At 32.1% G+C, this 22,060-nt stretch overlaps 1 protein-coding gene across 18 annotated transcripts in view; it reads left to right on the forward strand.

Moving 5' to 3' along the window:
* The window catches only part of LOC132740372 (spectrin beta chain-like), an 85,828-nt gene that overhangs the window by 32,504 nt on the left and 31,264 nt on the right, over positions 1-22,060 (forward strand). For all 18 annotated transcript variants that reach the window (XM_060728254.1, XM_060728266.1, XM_060728259.1 and 15 more), the window contains 16 exons: positions 7,505-7,620; positions 10,166-10,278; positions 10,672-10,859; positions 11,191-11,373; positions 11,766-12,023; positions 12,408-12,546; positions 12,991-13,156; positions 13,534-13,778; positions 14,195-14,395; positions 14,672-14,866; positions 15,319-15,483; positions 17,424-17,626; positions 18,045-18,387; positions 18,613-18,888; positions 19,174-19,263; positions 19,600-19,677. In XM_060728254.1, the coding sequence (XP_060584237.1) occupies positions 7,505-7,620; positions 10,166-10,278; positions 10,672-10,859; positions 11,191-11,373; positions 11,766-12,023; positions 12,408-12,546; positions 12,991-13,156; positions 13,534-13,778; positions 14,195-14,395; positions 14,672-14,866; positions 15,319-15,483; positions 17,424-17,626; positions 18,045-18,387; positions 18,613-18,888; positions 19,174-19,263; positions 19,600-19,677 (2,959 nt within the window). The remainder of the gene's footprint in view (positions 1-7,504; positions 7,621-10,165; positions 10,279-10,671; positions 10,860-11,190; positions 11,374-11,765; positions 12,024-12,407; positions 12,547-12,990; positions 13,157-13,533; positions 13,779-14,194; positions 14,396-14,671; positions 14,867-15,318; positions 15,484-17,423; positions 17,627-18,044; positions 18,388-18,612; positions 18,889-19,173; positions 19,264-19,599; positions 19,678-22,060) is intronic.

Below are 22,060 nucleotides of genomic sequence, written 5' to 3' on the forward strand. Positions count from 1 at the left end.
AAATATGCACTGTCTGCAGACGGCACATACATGTACTTGCTGGCTGATGATTTTGGTCTGCAATGGTCCTATTGCTGCCAACAGGCAAAGGGTTGATATTGTTTAAATCAAATTCAAATTAAAAATTAGAAATAGGATTTGGTGCATTAAATGTAAGAAACAACATTACTGAACTTTTGTATCAAGTATTCTTAATTCCCATACAGAATATAACAGTATTTTATTTTGCCTGTAGAAACATAAGGTATTTTTGGAAAATGCTTTGTTATTGTTTATATATGAATAATATTTGCAAAGCAGTTATTAATCATTACTGATAAAGCAATAAAAGAGAGTAGTTTTGTTGAGAATGTTCCAAGGTAATTAGTAACAAAGGAAATAACATTTGGTGTATCAGTGAGATCATCAAGATGTATTAGGCTGTAGACTGTGAAAACATCAATACATGCACCAGTCAACTTCATAGACTAACTGCCAATTAATCTCATAAAAGCTGTTACTTGAGGATACAGAGAAAAATACAACATTTAGTGGTGTCACGCCTGTGATGCTGAAAGCAAAAATGCAGAAAATGCATTGATTTTTCCTTGTAATAATCTGCTTATGTGAAAAAGAAAGAGAATTAATGGATAAAGGCTGTCCCTTGTAAAAAAAACAAAACTAAACTGTACTATTTAAGCTAAGTTTATCTTCACTGAAACAAGCATGTATCAAAACATGAGAGTAATGGAAGTTTGTGATATTTAAGTGTTTAGAAATCTGGTGTCTTGAAAATTTGTATCTCAGATGATGGTATAAAACCTGTAGAACTTATCAATTTAGGTCAATACCTTTACTATTGAGAGAAATAACCATCCTGAAAGTACCTTATAACTTCTTGTTTTATTTGTACAGTGTGAGTTGATAGGATAAGATCAAATGGAAAGTTGCTTAGTGATGGCCAGCTGCTGTATATGAACTTGGGCAATTAACTCAAGTCTGTTTGCGATATATCATCTTTTATTTGCCTGCCATGTAACTTCTGAAAGTTTTTTACTGTTAGTTCTATTTCAAATGAATTCTTTAAGGGGAGCTTACTCTGGAAAGTTTTTTTAGTTTTACAGAACTTTCAATATTGATTCCTCTTCAGTTTTGAGTCATGGATTGACTGTAAACTTAATAAAAAAAAAGCCCGAAAAAGAATCTTGATCTATTTATAGCATTTACATCAATACAGCTTGGAATTGGATACATATTGAACAGAAGTTTTTGCTGCAGTTTAGATGCAGTTATATTTCACATACAAGTCGATATTTCTGTTCTCTCAGGTCTCTTAATCAGCCGTCTAGGTGGAACAATTTCCCTCCTGAAAATGTTGAAAGCTTTTATAATGAAAGTGTCTAAGTACATTGTCTATGGAATTCATCTTCTTTAACTCTTAGAGAGCTTATGTAACAATATTATAATGATCCATTTAATACAGAACCCTTAGGATGGGTTTGGGGTGTCGGTCAGTCTGTAAAGTCTGCCCTGACTATTCTGTTAGGCTAAACAGTTAACTGCTTAAGTTTAAGCCTATTAACTCTTACCACTCTAAATATCTTAAATGGACTTGTCCATCTTTCAATCTGGATGAAACCATTCATCATTTTTAGGGAAAATTTCAAGCTATGTAGTAATAACTGAATAGCATACAGTGCAAACCATGATCCAGACTAATAAAGTATGTAGCCATCCAGGAGGCTAAGAGTTAAACAAATTGGACAGGTTAAACAACAACAACAAAAAACTAAAAAAAATCAACCGAGAGAAATGACAAAGACTTGTTACAGCTTATGTCAGATATATTTTGTTGTATATAAATATATGTATTTTATCTATCAACAATGTGGCAGCCTGCCAACACTTATAGAATACTTGACTCAGATACCATGCTAGTATTTCTCACTGGTGTACTGGAATGCTGGCCTATGATATGAAGTATATACTAGTATATGTGCTGTATATTACAATCATAACCTGGCCACACCTGTGTATATATTAACTAGGTAAAATAAGCCAGAAAAAATCTTTTAATCCACATCATCATGTAGTAAATATAGTTAAGGTGTACAGGGGGTTCTGTTGAAAAATAAATTCCAAGAATTTTTTTCTTCGAAAAATTGAACTGAGTTTCTACTGTATGTAAAGATTATAGAACCTTTCTTAGTTAAGCATAGTGACTTAAATTCCATGAATATTTTCTTTGAAAATTTGATGATGAAATGCATGCTGAGATAAGTACAAGTAAATTCCATTTAAAATTGATAATATAAAATATTGCTTAAACTAAATTTTATTTATAAAACATTCTTCATGGTAATCAGACAATTGGTTTGCATAATTTGATAAATAAAGCAGCATTCTAAAGTTACAGAAATGCTAAGAAAATAGGATACATTATACTTTGAAATACTTTCACCTGGCCTTTAGCTTGTTGGTTACCCGACCGAGTCTTAGCAAATACAACCAATGCAGACCATGATCAGAAGCACATACTTGCCGTTTAATCATGGTCAGTACTGTTCACTATTCAGTCAGTACAGATGGGCAAGTCACTTTAGATATTAAGCATGGTAAGACTTATATAAAGTTGTTAAATAACTGATCATGCTAAGGGAAGTTAATATGTAATTTCCTGCTTTAAATGAGCATTATTTAAAATAGAATTTAAGTAGACACACACTTTGTTTTTTAAAATAATATTTAAGTGGTCCCACACTTTGCTCTTAAAATAGAATTTGAATAGTCACACACTTAGATGTTTAAGGTTTTTCATTAGTTTTGGAAGTTCTCCGAAGTTTTCTCTTGGCATAGAGACATATCCTAATGAAATCTCTTGTCATGGCACATCAGTAATTATAGAAGTCTCTGGGACTTTGAAGAATTTTCTCTGGGGCCCAGTCATTAAGCATTCAGCAGTTATAATTACCATTGATTTACTGGTCATTGTATGTTTACCCCCTGTCATTGGATGAGTAATCTAATGGAATGGCTATTGTCTGGACAGTAAGCTGATCTAAGGTGACAATATCAATTTTATTGGTGTGGTCAGGCTATTTTGACATTTAGTGGTTTTCTGAAATTCCAATATTGTATTAGCATATTTATAGAATGGTTTTGTTTGTCTGCTATGATACTGTAATTGAATAATTCAGGTCAAGAATCACTTCAGGCACATTTTAATTTGATTTAAAATACGATTTTTCTTTGAAATTTTTTCTATCAATACATGAATTAGAAAATATTTACATGTACAAACTACATGTACATCTTAAATTTGCCTTGAAAAAAGCATTTTGCTTTATTATAGATTAACCCATCAATATACAAAATGTATCACAAAAGATAATGCTTCAAAGTTTTCTTTTCACTAAAATACTAGAATACCAAAGATCATACATTTTATGAGATGAAAGATGAGACAAAACAAAATAACTTGTATTATTATAATGTAGCAAATGAAACAGCCTGACATTTAAATATCAATTTGATATTTCACAGCTATGAAACATACCAATTTAGGAATGTAAAAAAAATTGCATCAGGAAAAAATGTGTTTCACCATCCCATATTGGCTATTGTACAATATATGATAGGGGTTTAGAGGAGAGTGTAACATTGATATATACCAAATTGAGGCTGCCACAAGGGCGTACTTTATTATCTTGTATTTGCCCTGTCTGGAAAGCTGTATTGATTTTAGAAAGATGCTATTGCGTTTCACTAGATTCATATAGAATTCACATAGAAAAGTCTAAGTGTCGCCCAACGAAATTAATATAATATTATGTATCAGAACAGTAAAAACCTTTTAGTGCATACTTGCCTTTTTTAGAGCAAATCTACTGATATTGCACTTTTTATAATGCACTATTTATATGAAAGATTATAGATACTGTACATATTGCATCTGGATAATTTCAGGAATTTACAGGCTACATCTGTTATTGAACGTAAACTTTAAACTATGCATATGTATGTAGCATATATAATTATGTTCAATTTGCAATCCTTTAATTAATTTTTTTCTCCATCTGATGGTTGCCTGGATTCATATTAGTATTCTTTATCATCATTAACCTAATTGCTGTCAATTTCCATACTTATATAAAGTCATGGAACAGTTCAAAGCACTCAAAGAGTGACAGAGTGTTTTATTTAGAGCTATATTGCTATATTTAGCTTAAATAAGATATTATAGACTTTTACACATTTTGTATGGCCACACACAACAGTAGATAGTTCCGTTATATCTCAATGAAAAGCAAGAATTATAAAAGATTTTATACAGAATACTTCTGTATGAATATTATTGAATAGACATTGTAATAATATAAAGCTGTTGCTGGTATGTAACATAGTATAATTGATTAGATATGTCACATACCTGGCCAACCTGGCCATGTTGAATGTCTTCGCTGTCTGGCAATGGTTAAAATGCTGGTATACTTCACACAGATCCACTCCTGTATTGATGATAAGTGTAGGAGGATTTCTGTTTAGTTTGGCAAACTTTATCCCTTGTTACCCTAATATAAAACTGATTAATGAGCCATGTTGCATTTTCTGTATTGATTTTCCAATATTTAGATTGCAGTCTTTGAGTTATAATTGATAGATGTAAAGGAAAACGTTGAATGAAAGGGTTGTAATTTTGGAAGAAAAGGGAAAGAAACACAATCTGGCAATGAAATCTGACAGTTTTTCGATAAGCTGGCAAATTTATTATTTGCTTTGAAATAAATCTTAAGATATTATATAGTTGGCAATAGAATTGAAGCAATTACTAAAGAATGTTTTCTTCTACATGGTATAAATTCTGTTGTAAACATTATACTATACAATAATTTTCCTAGAATCTAGGGCAGATATTTAGATGGATGTCCCAAGAGTGGATTGATTACTGGGGTATTATTCTTGCTGTATTGTATTGTGAATAAAGAAAATGTTTGCCAATAAAATAATGAGTGAAAATACTGAACTCTTGACACCTATCTCTTACCCTTATTGATCTGTAAAGAAAATTTTTAGGAGTTAATTAATCTTGTACAGATAAATAACATGTCCTGAGAGAGACATTTAAGGTGAGAAGAAGTCAATTTGGTAAATATTTAGTGGATGATCAAGCTTATATATAAAGCTGGTCCAAACTAGCAGGAACTAAATGTTTACAAACTTTACAAGAAAAGCATTGATGCAAAGCATCAAAGGGCGACGCCAAAAGAATTTGATCCAGGTTTGCACCTAAATACTTAACAAAAGATGTGTACTTTATAGCAGTACCATTTCATGTGATCTGGAGGCTAGGCCCAGTTTAAGTTGAAACTTAAACCAACAAGATTGCATTTGAGAAAAATGCTATGCCACCGCAATAAAACAACACTAAATAGTAGTGTAGGAACAGATTTTTTTGTTTCTATACAATTGAAAATTGTCATAATGCATATCTAATTCTTATTATCAGATTAGTGGTTAAATCTATTGTTAACTCAATAAAAGATCAGAGTAGGAATATATCAATGCACTTGAGTCTAGTGAATTTGGTGGTGAAGGTCATATTTCACACAGCCTAAAATTTCATGACTGCATCAAAGGACAACATGTAATACACTTTGTCAAAATCTAGGTCAGCTGATATCAAAGTTCACTTTTAATTTTGACACTAGAGGCAAAATTTGAACAACTTTGGTAGAGTACCTATATATGATATCATTTAACAAATATTAAAGCTCTAAGCCTTGTACCTTCAGACAATAAGATTTTTTTGATTTTTTACTATATGTATATATTGAAAATCAATGACCCCGACACTAGTATGCACATTACATTAATAATTCTCAGGTTCCATTAAAAAAAATATTACATCCTATTAACAGGAATTCATAATCTTGTAGAAAGAAAACAATTATGATATTGTATAGTATAAAAGTAAAAAAAATCTCAAATAGTCTATATCATGTGATACAGATTAAGTTGTGTTAGTGTCTAAACATTAAATGCATATCTCTTACAGTAACAAATACTGTCCCTCTTTTAACCTTCCATTAGACTTTACTATACAATGTATAACTAACTGCATATAATGTAATCAAGTGTTTAAAATGAGCACCTATATGTATAGCTTAAATATTCTACCTTTCATTTTTACCAAAGGTTATTTTAGTAACAATTCATTTACAAACACATAGAAAATAATAATTTCACATAGTGATTAGAAGATGCCTCTAGCAGAATACCTATAGGTATGTACATGTACCAACTGAACAAACTAGAAAAATCTGGTCTAGGGTATATCAAGCCAGTAAAAATATATATCAATATTCACTCATCAGGGCCTCTCTGCTTTTGATGACCTTACAACTGGTAAATTTTATAAAAAAAAACAAAAAATAGTAAGTAATACTAAATGTAGAGTAGACAGAAAAGAACAAATAATTTAGTAAACATGAGTTACTTCCCCTTAAAAGAGAGAAAACCTGAAACCCAAAAGAACACCCTAAACATTAAAATTACGAAATGTTGCAGGCTCAGTCAGTTTTATTAAGCCATGCAAATTAATGGTAAAGTATTCATAAAAAAATAGATGACCATCAGTTATTGCAGAAAATCGGATAGCTTTCAACATCCGGATACTGGTACACTTTGTAAAAACAACCATTCTGTGCAACAGATCAACGTATATGGATAAAATCAATAGGATAATCGTTAACAACAGTCCATTACCTATCCTTATACTCATTTGCAGGTGATCTTTCTTCTTGTAAGAACATTTTGAAAATATATAAATGAATTAACGAATGGATACGGCATCAATGTAGACCACAACGATATTCGAAATCCGGGTTTTAGTATTGTCAATAAAACTAAGGGACAAGCTGTTAAACTGAGCCTGCAATTTCGTAAAAATAATATCACAATGCACATGCTTTTTATATAAAGTTATTAAATACAAATATAACAACATATTTGTTTACTTGATTTTTACGAATCAAAATAAATCTAATTAACTCAACATGAAATTAACTGCTAATAATAACAGCTCCTTCCATAGGCAAAAATAAAAAGCATTCCATATAAGACGACGCCGCTCACCGGCGTCGCCAATAAAGGTACAAAGAATTTCATACAATACTGGCAAATGGTAGCACTTGTATGATTATTTCTTTGTTGAGACATGATTTTAGTGTCATTAGGCTTACAATACCTGCTATATGTACCAGTCCTGCATATTTAGAACCTAAGCATCGCATTGACTGCATGGTACCAAGGTACATTCTTATCAGATTAACTGCCTGATACCAAGGCATGTTCTCATATATAACAAATTACTCACACAAATGACAGGGTTTAAGGGGAAAAGTTGTCAAATTCAAATTTGACTTTATCATAAGAGTATTACACCAATAATTGAAAATGCTATTCAGCTATTTATTTTAATGAATGTACATAATTATGTTAATGTTTGTATATATTTATATTTCAGACCTGACCTCATTCAGTATGATAAACTACAGAAGTCTAATGCTATGTACAACTTGCAGAATGCTTTCCAAGTGGCTGAAGAAAAACTTGGCATTACTCCACTTCTGGACCCTGAAGGTAAGATCACATGAAAGAAACAGATATGTACATAAACAATCTCATGAAGTATGAGGCATTGTATAGCAACTGTTACTGATTTGAATTAAATTCCTATATGGAAAGTACCTTTTCATAAAATTCTTTAAACAGAAGTGAAATTTAATACAACTCAAAAGTTGGATACACTGATAAAGAAGATACATTTTCAAGGCCCAATTTTTTTTTTATTGAACCCTGGAACATTTTCTTTAGATCAGTCTTAAATTATTCCTTTGAATGCAGCATTCTTAAATACCATCAATTTATAGGTATGCCAGCCTGTACATTGAATCAGGCTCTTCTTTTTCCTCCTTGATTGTGATACTGTTATCCCTTAAAATTCCTAAATGGAATGTTCTAGGTCAATACAGGACAAGGTCATTATACAAATTTAGCTGAGTAAGGGGTTATTACTTGGCTTTGATGGTTTTTGATGCATTATTTTCTGCTCTTTGGTTTACCACAAATTAACTGCATCATATGTGGTTAAAGGGAGACAATCTCAATTAGAGTTCAAAAGATGAAGTTATTATCAGCTTTGTTTTATGTTTTAATTGAATGTCCATTGAAACTTTGATCTTAAATTTAGTGTGGTTATTTGTCATCAATGCTGAATTTTTTTGGCCATTTAATTAAGTGCATGTTTTATGATATTGAATTTTCAATTTTAAGTATACAAAGAAAGTTAAGTCAGATTATATTTGTGATTTTCTAGTTTCTTATGTGTTCTTTAAGGTATGCAATTTTGGAGAAACAAAATGGATTATATTTAGATTTTGCAAATTTTATATTTTACGAAGAATATCAAGAATAAAAATGTAAGAAATTTTTTTTGCTATTTTTAGCATTATTTAAAGTTTTTGATTCAATATTTTGTGTTTTGCAATTGTATTAACAATGATGCATTTATGTTATCTGTCTATTTAAACTGATATGTTACTGAAATTTAAAAGGTTATAAATTGAAATGTTTTTGTCAAAAAACATTCTACTTCCCATTGTTTTGCAACAACATTAATTGATACATTCACTGCAGTGACATGCAAAAAAACTTTCATTTTATTGTTTACGGTTTGTTGGTAATTTTCCTTCATATTTGTTTAACCTATAAACTTACCTTGATTAATTCAAGTTAAGGACTTATTGCTAAGGACTGTTGCTTTTCATTTGTAACTGGCCTTTTGTGGCGGAGGGTTTGCCTTTAATGGTTGAGGCATTGAAATTGCAGCCACCATTTAACTTTGCATGATCATAAGAGGCGACTAAATGGATTTGAATTACTGGAGGCTATTATGCATCTCTTAGCTCCAGTGGGTGTGGTGGTCTTCACCCTTGGTGTTGCTTTAAGTTTGTAACATCCAAGGTTGGTCAAAATCATCTTTTCTTTTTTGGTGCCATATGACTTAAACTGTCTTGGTGTGCGGTCAAATCAAACAAACTGTTTCATTTGTAGGTGTCTATAGAAGTTGATTGGATTTCAGTAAAATCACTAAAAAAGAAACAACTTTAAGTTTTGTCATATGGTACATATGTACAGATTGGTCTGGCACTATGCATATTGCATAGACTTTTTTATTACTTGTGTTTCACTTAAAAAAAATGTCATTCTAAGCATATAATATTGCATTTTAAGGTTTAATTGCTAGAAAAGTAAAATATTTTATTCAAGATACAAGGGTTCCTTAAGTGACTTCTTAATGTTTTTGCGTTTACCTGTTTCATGAAGTACTTTATATTATGTTAACAAGTCTTGACAGCTTTATATAAGCTGCTAGATTTCTAGTCTTTAATTAACATTCAATCACCAAATCTGATTCTAATTTTTCCTTAATATTTAATTAATTATACTATGTAAGATACTTTCAAAATGACATTTATTGGGTGTTAGAAAAGCTATTTTTTGTTGGTGACCTGATGATTTTAAGAGTTATATATTTACCATTTAAAATAAATAGTCTTTAACTTTTGACACTTAGATTGGCAAATCTAATGAACAAATTAATTGTCAAAAGTGAAGTGTTTTCATTATATCAAGAGGTGAAAAAGACAATTTAAAGAAGCTAAGCTAATAGCATAGAAATTCTTTTCTTAAAGTAACTAATGATAAGGTCTAGGTAGTTATTGATGTAGAAAAAGCATAGCCCTGTCTTACTGTCTGTCTGCGATATTCTACAGGGACGTGATCTCACAAAGTTTGCCCATTTTAGTTGTCTTTTATAGAAGTTTTATGGATATGTGTGCCTCATTCATTACAAGATGTTTACATTTTCAAACTGTTACCTCTTAACATCATAGGATAAGATTCCCTTTAGTGAGCTCATTTTGTTATGATAGTAAAAATTTTGGCATTCTTCTGTATGGAAACTGGGCTTCTTGTTTTCGTTTGTGGGAATAATCAAAAAGGAGGGCAGGAATATACACAGGTTCATTGTTAATAGGAATAACTTTTTGGATTACAACAAAATTTGTATACAGTGATACTGTCATTTAGTCACATATTGAAAGTTATGTATTTATGTTTTCAGATGTCAATGTGGAATTCCCTGATGAGAAATCTGTTATCACCTATGTTGTCACATTCTACCACTACTTCTCCAAGATGAAGGCTGAGACTGTACAGGGCAAACGTATTGGAAAGGTATAACTTCTTGTTCTGTTAGTTAATTATAGTGAAATTTGTCTGGTCTTGGACACCTTTTAGACACCTTCCTTACAAACACACAACTGTGGTAGGCTTTAGGTGTTGAAAAAATAGTCGAAAGTTTCTCTTTTCTCAAAATTTCGTAATAGAAGTTTGCATTTTAGAGTTCTAAGGACTCTTGTTTAATGGGAGAAAGTCCTGTTCATATTAAGAATACAAATTTGAATCCCTGAAGAGGGAAGCATGATAATGATCATATTGTTTGCATCACTGGAATCTGTGTGGTGCTGTTTTGAAGTTTTGATAGTATTTTCATTGACCGTCATTTTAGATGGTATTATCTGCAGTATTAGTTGTTAGGTATTGTATGATATTATTATAAATTTTCAGGTTATTGACAATGCCCTCGATACTGAGAGGAACGTTGAGGATTATGAGACTTTGACCTCTGACCTCCTTGAATGGATCGAGCAGACGATCATGATCCTGAAAGATCGTCAGTTTTCCAACTCCCTCAGTGGCGTACAACAGCAACTCACAGCATTCAACCTGTACAGAACCTCAGAAAAACCACCCAAGTATGTACTTGAAACAACTGAAATATAAAGTTTGTTTATTTATTTGAGAACTATGTATCCTAAAAGTTGAAAAATAAGCTTGTTTTAGGTCAGAACCATTATATTATAATAGATAATGGTTTTAAAATTTTACATTTTAATCAGTTCTTTCAAAATATGTTAAAAAGATTCTACTATCCGATGAAATATTAGTGCTCTTTTCATTAGATTGTAGTACTTAGTATTAATTTGCGTTCCATTTTGAAATTACAAAAGTACCTAAAGATTGTAATGTATATGAATATGTTTCATATAAACTCTTGTATAAAACAATGCTATTTTCCATTGTCAGGTTTGTAGAGAAGGGTAACTTGGAGATAATGTTGTTCACATTACAAAGTAAGATGCGCGCTAACAACCAGCGACCATACTTTCCTGTAGAGGGAAAACTTATCTCTGACATTAACAAGGCCTGGGACAAACTGGAGAAAGCTGAACATGAAAGGGAACTCGCACTCAGAGAGGAACTCATCAGGTATGTCTTGTTAATATGTGTGAGACAATTCTCAAACTATATATGCACAACATGTGTTTGATAATCTATATAATATACAGGGAACTAAATTGAATGTACAGATCTTATAATAACTTTGTTTTAATTTTATATGGAGATATTAGATCATTTTAAAAGAAGAAAAATAAATGTTAACACTAATTCAATAAATAAACTCCTAAGGAATCCAGCAGTTCATTTAGAAGATTTTCTTATTGGAAAACATTTTAAATATTATATAAAGATAAAGTTTTTAAATATACCTTCAGTTGAAGATGTCAATCTTAATTCAATACAAATAGTAATGAGAGGAGAAAAATATTGTCGTATCTTTGGTTTACAAACACATTGTATATATATTCTTGATATTTCAGACAAGAGAAACTTGAACAACTAGCACAAAGATTTGACCGCAAAGCCGGCATGCGTGAAACCTGGCTAAGTGAGAATCAAAGACTTGTTTCACAAGACAACTTCGGCTATGACCTGGCTGCTGTAGAGGCGGCGACCAAGAAACATGAAGCCATAGAAACTGACATTAACGCGTATGAAGAGCGCGTACAGGCAGTGGTCGCTGTCGCTGAAGAACTAGAAGCAGAAAACTACCATGATATAGACAGAATTAATGCAAGGTAAGAATTTATTTATAGCTATATAGGACGTTTATACAAATGCAAAAATTGTATAGATTTCATCACTAGTAAAAAAAAAAGTTATTTGTTTAAAATTTGGGTTTTTGAGATCAGTTACAAAAATTAAAGAGAAAAGTGATGATAATAGAAATACTGTACTTACATAAATGTTACTAAGATAATTGATTTTAATTTCATCAAATCATTAGAGAAAAGAATCACACACCAAAAAGCCAAAATAGAAAGGAAAAAAAAATGAAAAAAAAGCCAAAAGAACAACAAACAAAAATCCCATTTTGTCCTTATTCCAATAGTGTTTAAATTTTTTTTATTAAGTTTGTATTTAATAATAGGCAATGATGATATGGAATATTTATGTTACAGAAAAGACAATGTAATCCGATTATGGAACTATCTATTGGAGTTATTACGGGCTAGAAGAATGAGACTTGAGCTCTCCTTACAACTACAGAAAATCTTCCAAGAAATGTTATATATACTCGACTGGATGGAAGAAATCAAGGTTGGCCTTGTACTAATATGAAAATTACGCAATACCAATTAATAAGTATTATGAGTATAGTGACCAGCATAATTGTTTCATTAACGAAGCTAAAAAGTTCTTGGAAGTTTTAATTGCTTACATAAGTACAGATTAACATTGTTGAGAACTTGCATATAATAAAAAATAGGACGAAAGATGCCAGTTTTCATTTCAACAGTTATATAAATTAATTTGTTTGATGGAACTAGAAGTAATTTTCCATTTCTCAAACTGGTCTTCATAAGCAGGTTTTACTGTATAATTTACCGTTACCTTCAAATGATACTTGTTTTAAAAGAAATGTTCATTTTACGATAAACGATATGTATAGTTTTGAAATCATACAGCATAACTTCATTTATCATATAGAAAGTAAAAAAGTTGCTGTGTACAAATTTTTATCCTAAATCTTGTCAATTTTAGTCCCGGTTGATGTCAGAAGATTACGGAAAACATCTTATGGGCGTGGATGACTTGCTCCAGAAACACAGTTTATTGGAGTCAGATATCCATGTTCTTGGTGAACGTGTCAAGACAGTTAATCTTCAGGCAAACAAATTTGTAGATGGAGACTTCTCAGAAGTTGGAGGTAAGATTTGTAGGAGAGATATCTTGATTTGTAATTTTCTTGTATTAAAACATTGGTAATCTTTATAATTTTTATTGTGCTGTATAAATATCTATGGAGAAATACATTTTTCCCTTTAAATAAGAATTTTTGTACTTTTGTATCGAGATGAAATAGGACATATTCCTCAATTTCATAGTAGAAATATAAAGTTGAATATGTGTCATGATATCGAGTGTGAAGTTCATTCTTAATCAGAACTAGTAGAGAACTATAGAAGTATTCTTTTATTTATAATATTGTATTCAATTTTGATTTGAGTGATAAATATTTATGACAATTTAAGTAGTGATAAGAAAAAGAGTATTGGTTTAAATGATATAATATATAATTTACAGGCTACCGACCAAGTGACCCAGAGATTGTTAAAGATCGCATTAATACACTAGAGAATGCATATGAAGAGCTACGCAGACTTGCCGATGATCGTAAAGGACGTCTCAACGAGTCCCGCAAACTGTGGCAGTTCTATTGGGATATGGCTGACGAGGAGGGCTGGATACGAGAGAAAGAACAGCTCATGTCCGCCCCCGACCTGGGTCATGACCTTACTAGTGTACATCTCCTTCTTCACAAACAGAAGGTATGTGAGTCAAATGATGACATATGTGTCACTGGTAGAAAAACTTGAATTGTCTTGACGATTGTTGCAAAAATCTTGAAAAAAGTACAGTTTGAATAAGTTTTAACATCAGTTTTATTTGTCTCTGGATTTAACTGCAACACACTTTAGATTCCATTTACTATGCCAGGTGAAGTTGGATAAATAACTTAGAAGTAAAGAAGTTGTTTGAGCAAATGTTAACAAGTGCTTTCTATAAATAAATTTCTCAAGTTTTTTAATGTAAGTTTGCTATATATTGTTCATAGATTGCAGAGCATTAAATGATGATCATGTAATAGTTACGAGTTTTAAGCCCAAAACGTTAAGGTATTTAAACCTAGTTCAAATGTTTTTACAATTATTTGTTTAATGATGATTCTTGATACTATTTAAAGACAATGGAGGATGAGATGACAGCTAGACACACCCATCTGCAATCCGTTCTACAAGTGGGTAATGATCTCATTTCGGCTGGCAATTTCGGCGCGGAGAAAATCCAAGAGCGCATTGACGAGATCAACGAGCAGTGGGAAAGCCTCATTGACTTGGCGGCCTTCAGGAAGAAGCGGCTTAATGAAGCTGTTGACTTCTACCAGGTAGGTAGTTTATATGCTCCAATGTTTCAACTTATCTACCGTTCTGGTAAATAAAACACTTGGTTCCTCTTCGAAATCAGCTGTATTATTTCATTGTCTTTGAGACCAGATTCAGAAATCAGTTATAGAAGATAAGTAGTCTGTCATTTACAGAGAAAGTGGTAATTACTTATAAGTTATCCAGGAAAGCCTGTAAGGTGGACTGCTTGCAGATGTATGATGTTCTCTGTTCAGCTGTTGTCAATTTAACAACCGTCAATGTTCTTATAATTTCAGTTCTTCGCTGATGCTGATGACATTGATACATGGATGCACGACACATTACGTCTTGTATCTAGTGACGATGTTGGACGTGACGAGGCGAGCGTACAGTCACTCCTCAAAAAACACAAGGATGTGACAGACGAGCTGAAGAACTACCAGAGTGTCATAGAAGCCCTTCATGAACAGGCTGCAAACTTAGGAGAGCAGGTGAGATTCTTGTTTTTCATTGATAACAATTTGCTTAAAAACAGATTTTTCAGTACAAAGACTGATAAAAATTGAATGTAAAAGCATTTGGCAGATATAATGAATTGTCTCCTTGTTTCTTCTCCCACTGCTGGTAAATAAGGGAGATACCCTTTGATCTTTATTGACATGTGACTTTGAACAGGAGAAAATGAAATGACTCGATCAATGTTGCGTTATATGTTGCCTGTGAATACTATGTGATGAAAATCAAAAGGGATCTTGTTCTTTCCATATTGTTTATTGCAAACTTATGTCAGTTTCTATTTTTAACTTTCCAGATCTTTTGTATATAGATTTGTTTAATGGTTCCAGAAAACAATCTTCAAAACATTACAGTTTTCTGCTGAATTGTTGCTGTTAAATTTTGTTTTGATTGTAAAATAATAAAAGGTTTTCATTTTTGTCTACAGGATCGTGAATCTGAGTCTGTACAGACAACATTAGATAGTATTGACCGACGCTATCAGGAACTTTTGGAACTGGCCAAACTCAGAAAACAGAGACTACTGGATGCTCTGTCCTTATATAAACTCTTCAATGAAGCTGACAGTGTTGTTACATGGATAGATGAGAAGGTAATGTTTTGTTTTTATGCCCCCGCCATGTAATGGCAGGGGCATATAGTGTTACCCTGTTCCGTCATTCCATCCTTCCATCCTTCCGTCCTTCCATCCTTCTGTCATTCTGTCATTCCGTCATCATCAGTTTCCTTCATTATCTTAAGAACGGTTGCACACATTCAACTCAAATTTTACATATGGATATGTCATGAGAAAATACAGGTCAAGTTCGAATTTGGTCATGGTTCGATGATTTTTGGCAGAGTTATGCCCCTTTTACTTTGTAAATATTATGAAATTTCAGTTTCCGTTCATTATCTCCCCAATGGTACAACACATTCAACTCAAACTTCACATATGGATATGTCATGAGAAAATACAGGTCAAGTTGGAATTTGGTCATGGTTCCATGATTTTTGGCAGAGTTATGCCCCTTTTACTTTGAAAATAATATGAAATTTTCAGTTTCCGTTGATTATCTCCCCAACGGTACAACACATTCAACTCAAACTTGACATATGGATATGTCATGAGAAAATACAGGTCACGTTCGAATTTGGTCATGGTTCGATGACTTTTGGCAGAGTTATGCCCCTTTTACTTTGAAAATAATATGAAATTTTCAGTTTCCGGTTATTATCTCCCCAAAGGTACAACACATTCAACTTAAACTTGACATATGGATGCGTCAAAGGAATGTGCAGGTCAAGTTCAAATTTGGTCAAGGTTCAATGATTTTTGGCAGAGTTATGCCCCTTTCACTTTGAAAGTAATATGAAATTTTCAGTTTCCGTTTATAATCTCCCAAATGGTACAACACATTCAACTCAAATTTGACATATGGATATGTTTTTGGAATGCCCAGGCCAAGTTCGAATTTGGTCATGGTTCAATGATTTTTGGCAGAGTAATGCCCCTTTCACTTTGAAAATAATATAAAATTTACAGTTTCTGTTCATTATCTACCCAACAGTGTTACATATTCAACTCAAATTTGACATATGGATATGTCAAAGGAATGGGCAGGTCAAGTTGGAATTTGGTCATGGTTTGATGATTTTTTGGCAGAGTTATGTCCCTTTAACTTTGAAAATAATATAGATACATCTTAGAAATAGGCAGTTTGAATTTGGTCGTGGTTCAATGATTTTAGACAAACTTATCTTTCCTGCACACCTACTGTTAGCCATTATTTTGGCTACAAATATGCAATATGCTATTTTTAAAAGGTTAAGACTGAATAATTTCAGTGCCTTGAACATTGTATGAAAATGGTTTGTGTTAACATTAAAAAGTTTTAAGGGCTTTGAACTTAAAATGAAAAAAATAATTTATGCACCATCTGAAATTTTGGCTGCATGCGGGGGCATCTGTGGCATGATGACACATTTCTAGTTATTGAATGTGAAACTTTTATCCTTGCTAAATTGAATCTAAAATGGACTTGTCAGTCTCCTTTTTATGGACCAATCCCATTATCAATATTAAGATGAAAGTGCTGAAAGACCAAAATTATGTTTTAACTAAACAAACAGAAAATGTTTGGAAAATTTTAGATGTCAGTGGGTAACATCTTTGTGAAACAATTGCTAATTATACATGTGGCTGAGGGGTTGCCTTTAAGTGTTGAGGCGTCAAAATTGCAGCCACCATTTATCCCTGCATGATCGTAAGAGGCGACTAAATGGGTTCAAATTAATGTAGTCTATGCATCTCTTAGCTCCAGCAGTTGAGGTGGTTTTTGACCCCTGGTGTTGCTTTAAGTTTGTAACACCCGAGTTTAGCCAAAATCATCTGTCCTGTTTCGGTGCCATGTGACCTAATTTGTGTTAGTGTGCGGTAAAACCAAACAAACAAACTAATTATACAGTTTTCATTATTTTACAAGCTCAAATAACATATGTACTTTACATTTAATATTTTATAACCTACATTTAATATTTTATAACCAACAGGAGAAGCTTCTCACTACTATGATTATCACAGATGACATTGAAGAGTTGGCCATCATGAAACATCGTTTCGAAGGTTTCGAGCATGAGATGAATGCAAACGCGTCCAAGGTGGGCGTAGTTAACCAACTAGCTAGACAGTTACTGCAAGTGGAACATCCAAATGCCACTGAGGTGATCCAGAGACAGAATGATCTTAACCAGAGGTAAATTAATGTTTTACATCACCAGTCCTCCAATTAATATTTTTATGAGGTTTTAAAGAAATAACTTAACAGGTTTATAAAATCAGAAAAATCTTTTTCTATCATTGTTTTGTTTTTGGTATTTAAAGAAATGGCTTACGCAGTTCAAATTTTATATAATCACATTCAAAGCAAAAGGTCCGAATAGAATATAGAGAGAATCTTAAAAATAATGTAAACATAATGACTAAAATCTTGTATTTATCCTGATACCTGACTGAATCTTAAATTATATCCTTACAAAGTAATACTGCATAGACAATATGTCATTTGTTAATTTTGCTTCATAGAATTTCTTTTTTCAAAGAATAATAAGTCGGTTATTACTGTTTTTCAACATTTATTTGTACCTATAAAATATTATGATATTGTGTTATAGCTGGAACAACTTGAGAGAGCTTGTTGAGGCTAAGAGGGATGAGATTGATGGTGCTCATGGTCTACAGAACTTCCATATTGAATGTAATGAGACCATCAGCTGGATCCACGAGAAGGCAAAGATCATAGAGTCTACAGAAGAACTCGGCAATGACCTCACTGGTGTGATGACATTGCAGCGTCGCCTTAGTGGTATGGAGCGTGACCTTGCAGCCATTCAGGCCAAACTGGAATCCCTACAAGGCGAGGCTGAACGTCTCGAGGAGGAGAAACCAGATGAAGCCGAGGCAATCAGAGAGAAGATTGCCGAGATCAGCAGTGTTTGGGTTAACCTTAAAGACATGGTCAGTATAAATAAAGCTTTTGAAAAAACTTATTCTCTTTAGTATATTAAATTCTAAGTATATTAATCTTAGTTTTCTGATTTCTTGCCTTTTGTCTTTTATGAAATGAAAACTTAAGAGGAAAAATAAAAATTGAATATTTTTAAAGGTGTAGTCATGAATTTTTTGTTCCGCAGAATAAATGGTTAAAAATCGTTATTGAACATCATGTATTTGTTCTTTCAGTTGAAGGACCGTGATGAGAAACTTGGAGAGGCAGGAGAACTTCAGCGCTTCCTTGGAAATCTTGATCACTTCCAGCAATGGTTGTCTCGCACACAGACCACCGTTGCCTCAGAGGATGCCCCCAACAGTCTCGCTGATGCAGAAAGACTTCTTAACCAGCATCAACAACTTAAAGATGAAATTGACGCATACGTTCCAGAATACGCTAAGATGAAGGACTTTGGAGATCGTGTTACTGAAGGACAAACTGATCCACAGTACATGTTCCTTGCTCAGGTAGGCTTTACTAATTAAATTAGAATTTTCAGAATGTTCAGGTTTGTGGAACACAGTTTATATACTAGGCAAAGTCTTGTATTATATGATTGAACAAGTGATAAAACAATGTTATTGTGGGTTTATACGGAAACCCATTTGGTTTTTATGGAAACCCAAGTATTTTAAGTATATGAAAGAATGACTAGTTGATGTTCAGATCTGTAGGTATGATGTACAGGATCATTGCATTATAATTGTTCATTATTTTGAATGCCATGTTAAACTATGTTTTATATATTTTAGCGTTTGAATGCATTGGATGATGGCTGGAAAGAGTTGTTACAGATGTGGGACAGTCGGCAGCAAGGCTTGTCACAGGATCTCAACTTACAGGTAGTTTTTATCTCATTGGTCTTCTCTAAAAAAACATTTAAGAGTATATATATATGCTTGCAGTAGCATATCAGTTGTATATAAGGATAGTGTCTTCACTTTTTCACAAGAACTAGCATATAAATGCCAGCTTCTCCATTCACTTCTGATTGGTTGTGGATTTCCAATGGTGTGAAAGATGTTATTTTATTTTCGTAAGTGAAAACAATAACACAAACAATAATGGGAAATGTATGTTAAAATTGTAAGTAATGTTGATGAAAACAAGAAAAAATAAGATTTTTCGCTTTCAAATATCAGCTAGTTATAAAAAAAAACTGTTTATGTGTTTTGCAGATGTTCCTGAGGGATGCCAAGCAGGCTGAAGTACTACTGAATCAACAAGAAACCTTCCTGTCTAAGGAAGATGTACCTGTAAGTTATATATATATTACATTGTATACACACAAATACCTGTTATACTAACACTCTTTCCTGGTAATATCAGCATTTAGCAATGATGATTGAATGTTTTTGGAAAATTTACTAACTTATTGAAATTTTGCAGGGCTAGATTATTTTTTTGTATATTGAATGTTTAATTTATTGAAACAAAGGTTTGTATTTAAGTTATTAAACAGCTGTTTCATTAAGATATTTCCAGCATCAATGAAACAAAATATCTGCTCACAGTGTTGCCTTCATTGGAAGGGGTTTTATATATCACTAAACTAATGAAGGTATTTACTTAAAACCTTGTATACACATGACTTACAAAACATAAATGCAGGTCACTAAAGATAAGACCAATATTTTCTAGTTTTCGGTTTGACTGAATAACATCCATTTTGTGGAATTTGATAATGCCAGGTTCAAGTTTTGTGTGCATGATCAATTGCCACTGTTGCTGAAGGCTTTTATTTGAAACTCCACAAATGTGGTGAGGTCGTAATTGTAGTTCATTTTCCAAAACCCATACCGGGATTATGGATTGTTGTTTAATGATACCACTCATGACTTAAACATTAAGCACTGAATCCCTGCATTGCCATTCTTTTACTATCAGGCACTGATAGTAATTGAGCCAGTTCTCTGTTTAGACTTGTATTGATCCTAAAATTATGAGAAATTTTGAAATAGAATTATGATAATTTATTTCATTGATGACTGGAATATATTAATGCTGATAATCACTCATTAAAGCACTTATATCATTATGTGACCCTTCCTTTTGTTACTTTCAGCATCTTTTACTGCATCATTCTAGTCTTGTATTCTTCTAACAGTCTTCATTTGATATCAGATATGAAATCTTTTATCTTAACACTTGCAATTCTGTTTTTGTACAGTATCACTTGAACGTACATGGCATGATAGATTGGCAAACAAATGCATGAACAAAAAAACGTTAATATAAATGATTTACTCAATAGGCTAATAAACTCAAACCCATATATTTTGTCTTTTACTGTCCACTTAATAATCCATATTGATATTTTTACAATGAAACTGCACAATTTTTTTTTGCCCATGAATTGAAGCCACACATAAGATGACTGTATGGTTTATATCCGAGAAATTCTCGATTCTTATCAAGTTGATTAGTTAACTTCAATTCAATTAAAGTATAAAAGAACATAAACATTTCCACAAGAAAAGAAAAGCATTGCATAAGATTGGATAATCCAAGTCTAACAGTCTGTCTAGAAGTGTATATAGTGTACACATTTCCTCTTCAAGTTAACCCTGTTATGTTGCCATTTAACTGTAATATTTTTCAACTTAAAACGCCCAATTCTAACAAATAAAAAAAATGCAAAAAAAAAAAAAAAAAAATTCATTATAAATGAGATGAAAAAATAAAGGTAACACAGTATGTTTAAGTGTGTACAATTGGTGCTTGTGTTGCTAACTTGTGTGGTACGTTTTCTATCACCTCTCATTTCTCATCATAGAATGCACTCGGACTTATAGATACCAAGGTAACATTATGTTGTCATGACGAAAATTAATACCGCCATGTCATTCCTGCATGATCTTGCTTCCATGAGATATCATTGTCTCTCTGTTGTTGTTGTTGTTGTGTGTGTATTTTGTTTTTGTTGTATAGAGCAGTGAGGCTTTGTCATATCATATTAAACACTCATATTTATTATTTTTATAAGTATGTGTATTTTGGTGTAGATTTATATGAAAAAGGACAAATTTAGGAAAAATTTACCACTGTTTAGAAAGTAGTTTTTAGAATCAGAGATAGCAAGATTTCTGTTTAAGATTTTGTAAGACTTTAGTACTTTTGGTTAACAAATGCATGCAAAGGACATAAAAAATGATGTTCTAGAGATCAAGTCTGTGGAATATGAATCATAAATAATGTCTGATTTGATTAATTTACATAAACTTCTTATTATAAAGAAAGAAATGGATTTTGTAACATTACAAAGAAAGAAATGGATTTTGTTACATGTAATATTGGAAAAACTTGATGTAAATTTAAGTATATTTACAAGAATGTGTTAAGGAAGCAATGTTTGCTTCCAAGAAATCTTGGCAAATGTTAACATAGAGATATTGTTGGGTGTGTAAATGTAATATTATTGTGATAAGATAGCATGTAATATTTATATGTATCAAGTATGACATTAGTTTACTAAAATAAAACACGTAAATGGCAACATTAACTATGCATGTAAGAGTATATTCATATTATGTCAACATAGGAGCCAGTATTTGAAATTTGTAGATCTATTTCATGCTTAATTTACACTATTGCCAGAATACAATTGCCGGTATTGTGCAACAGTTTTCTAGCACTATT

The sequence above is a fragment of the Ruditapes philippinarum genome, unplaced genomic scaffold (assembly GCF_026571515.1).
Source record: "Ruditapes philippinarum isolate M1 unplaced genomic scaffold, ASM2657151v2 ctg3368_1_1_1_1, whole genome shotgun sequence".
Taxonomy (NCBI): Eukaryota; Metazoa; Mollusca; class Bivalvia; order Venerida; family Veneridae; genus Ruditapes; species Ruditapes philippinarum.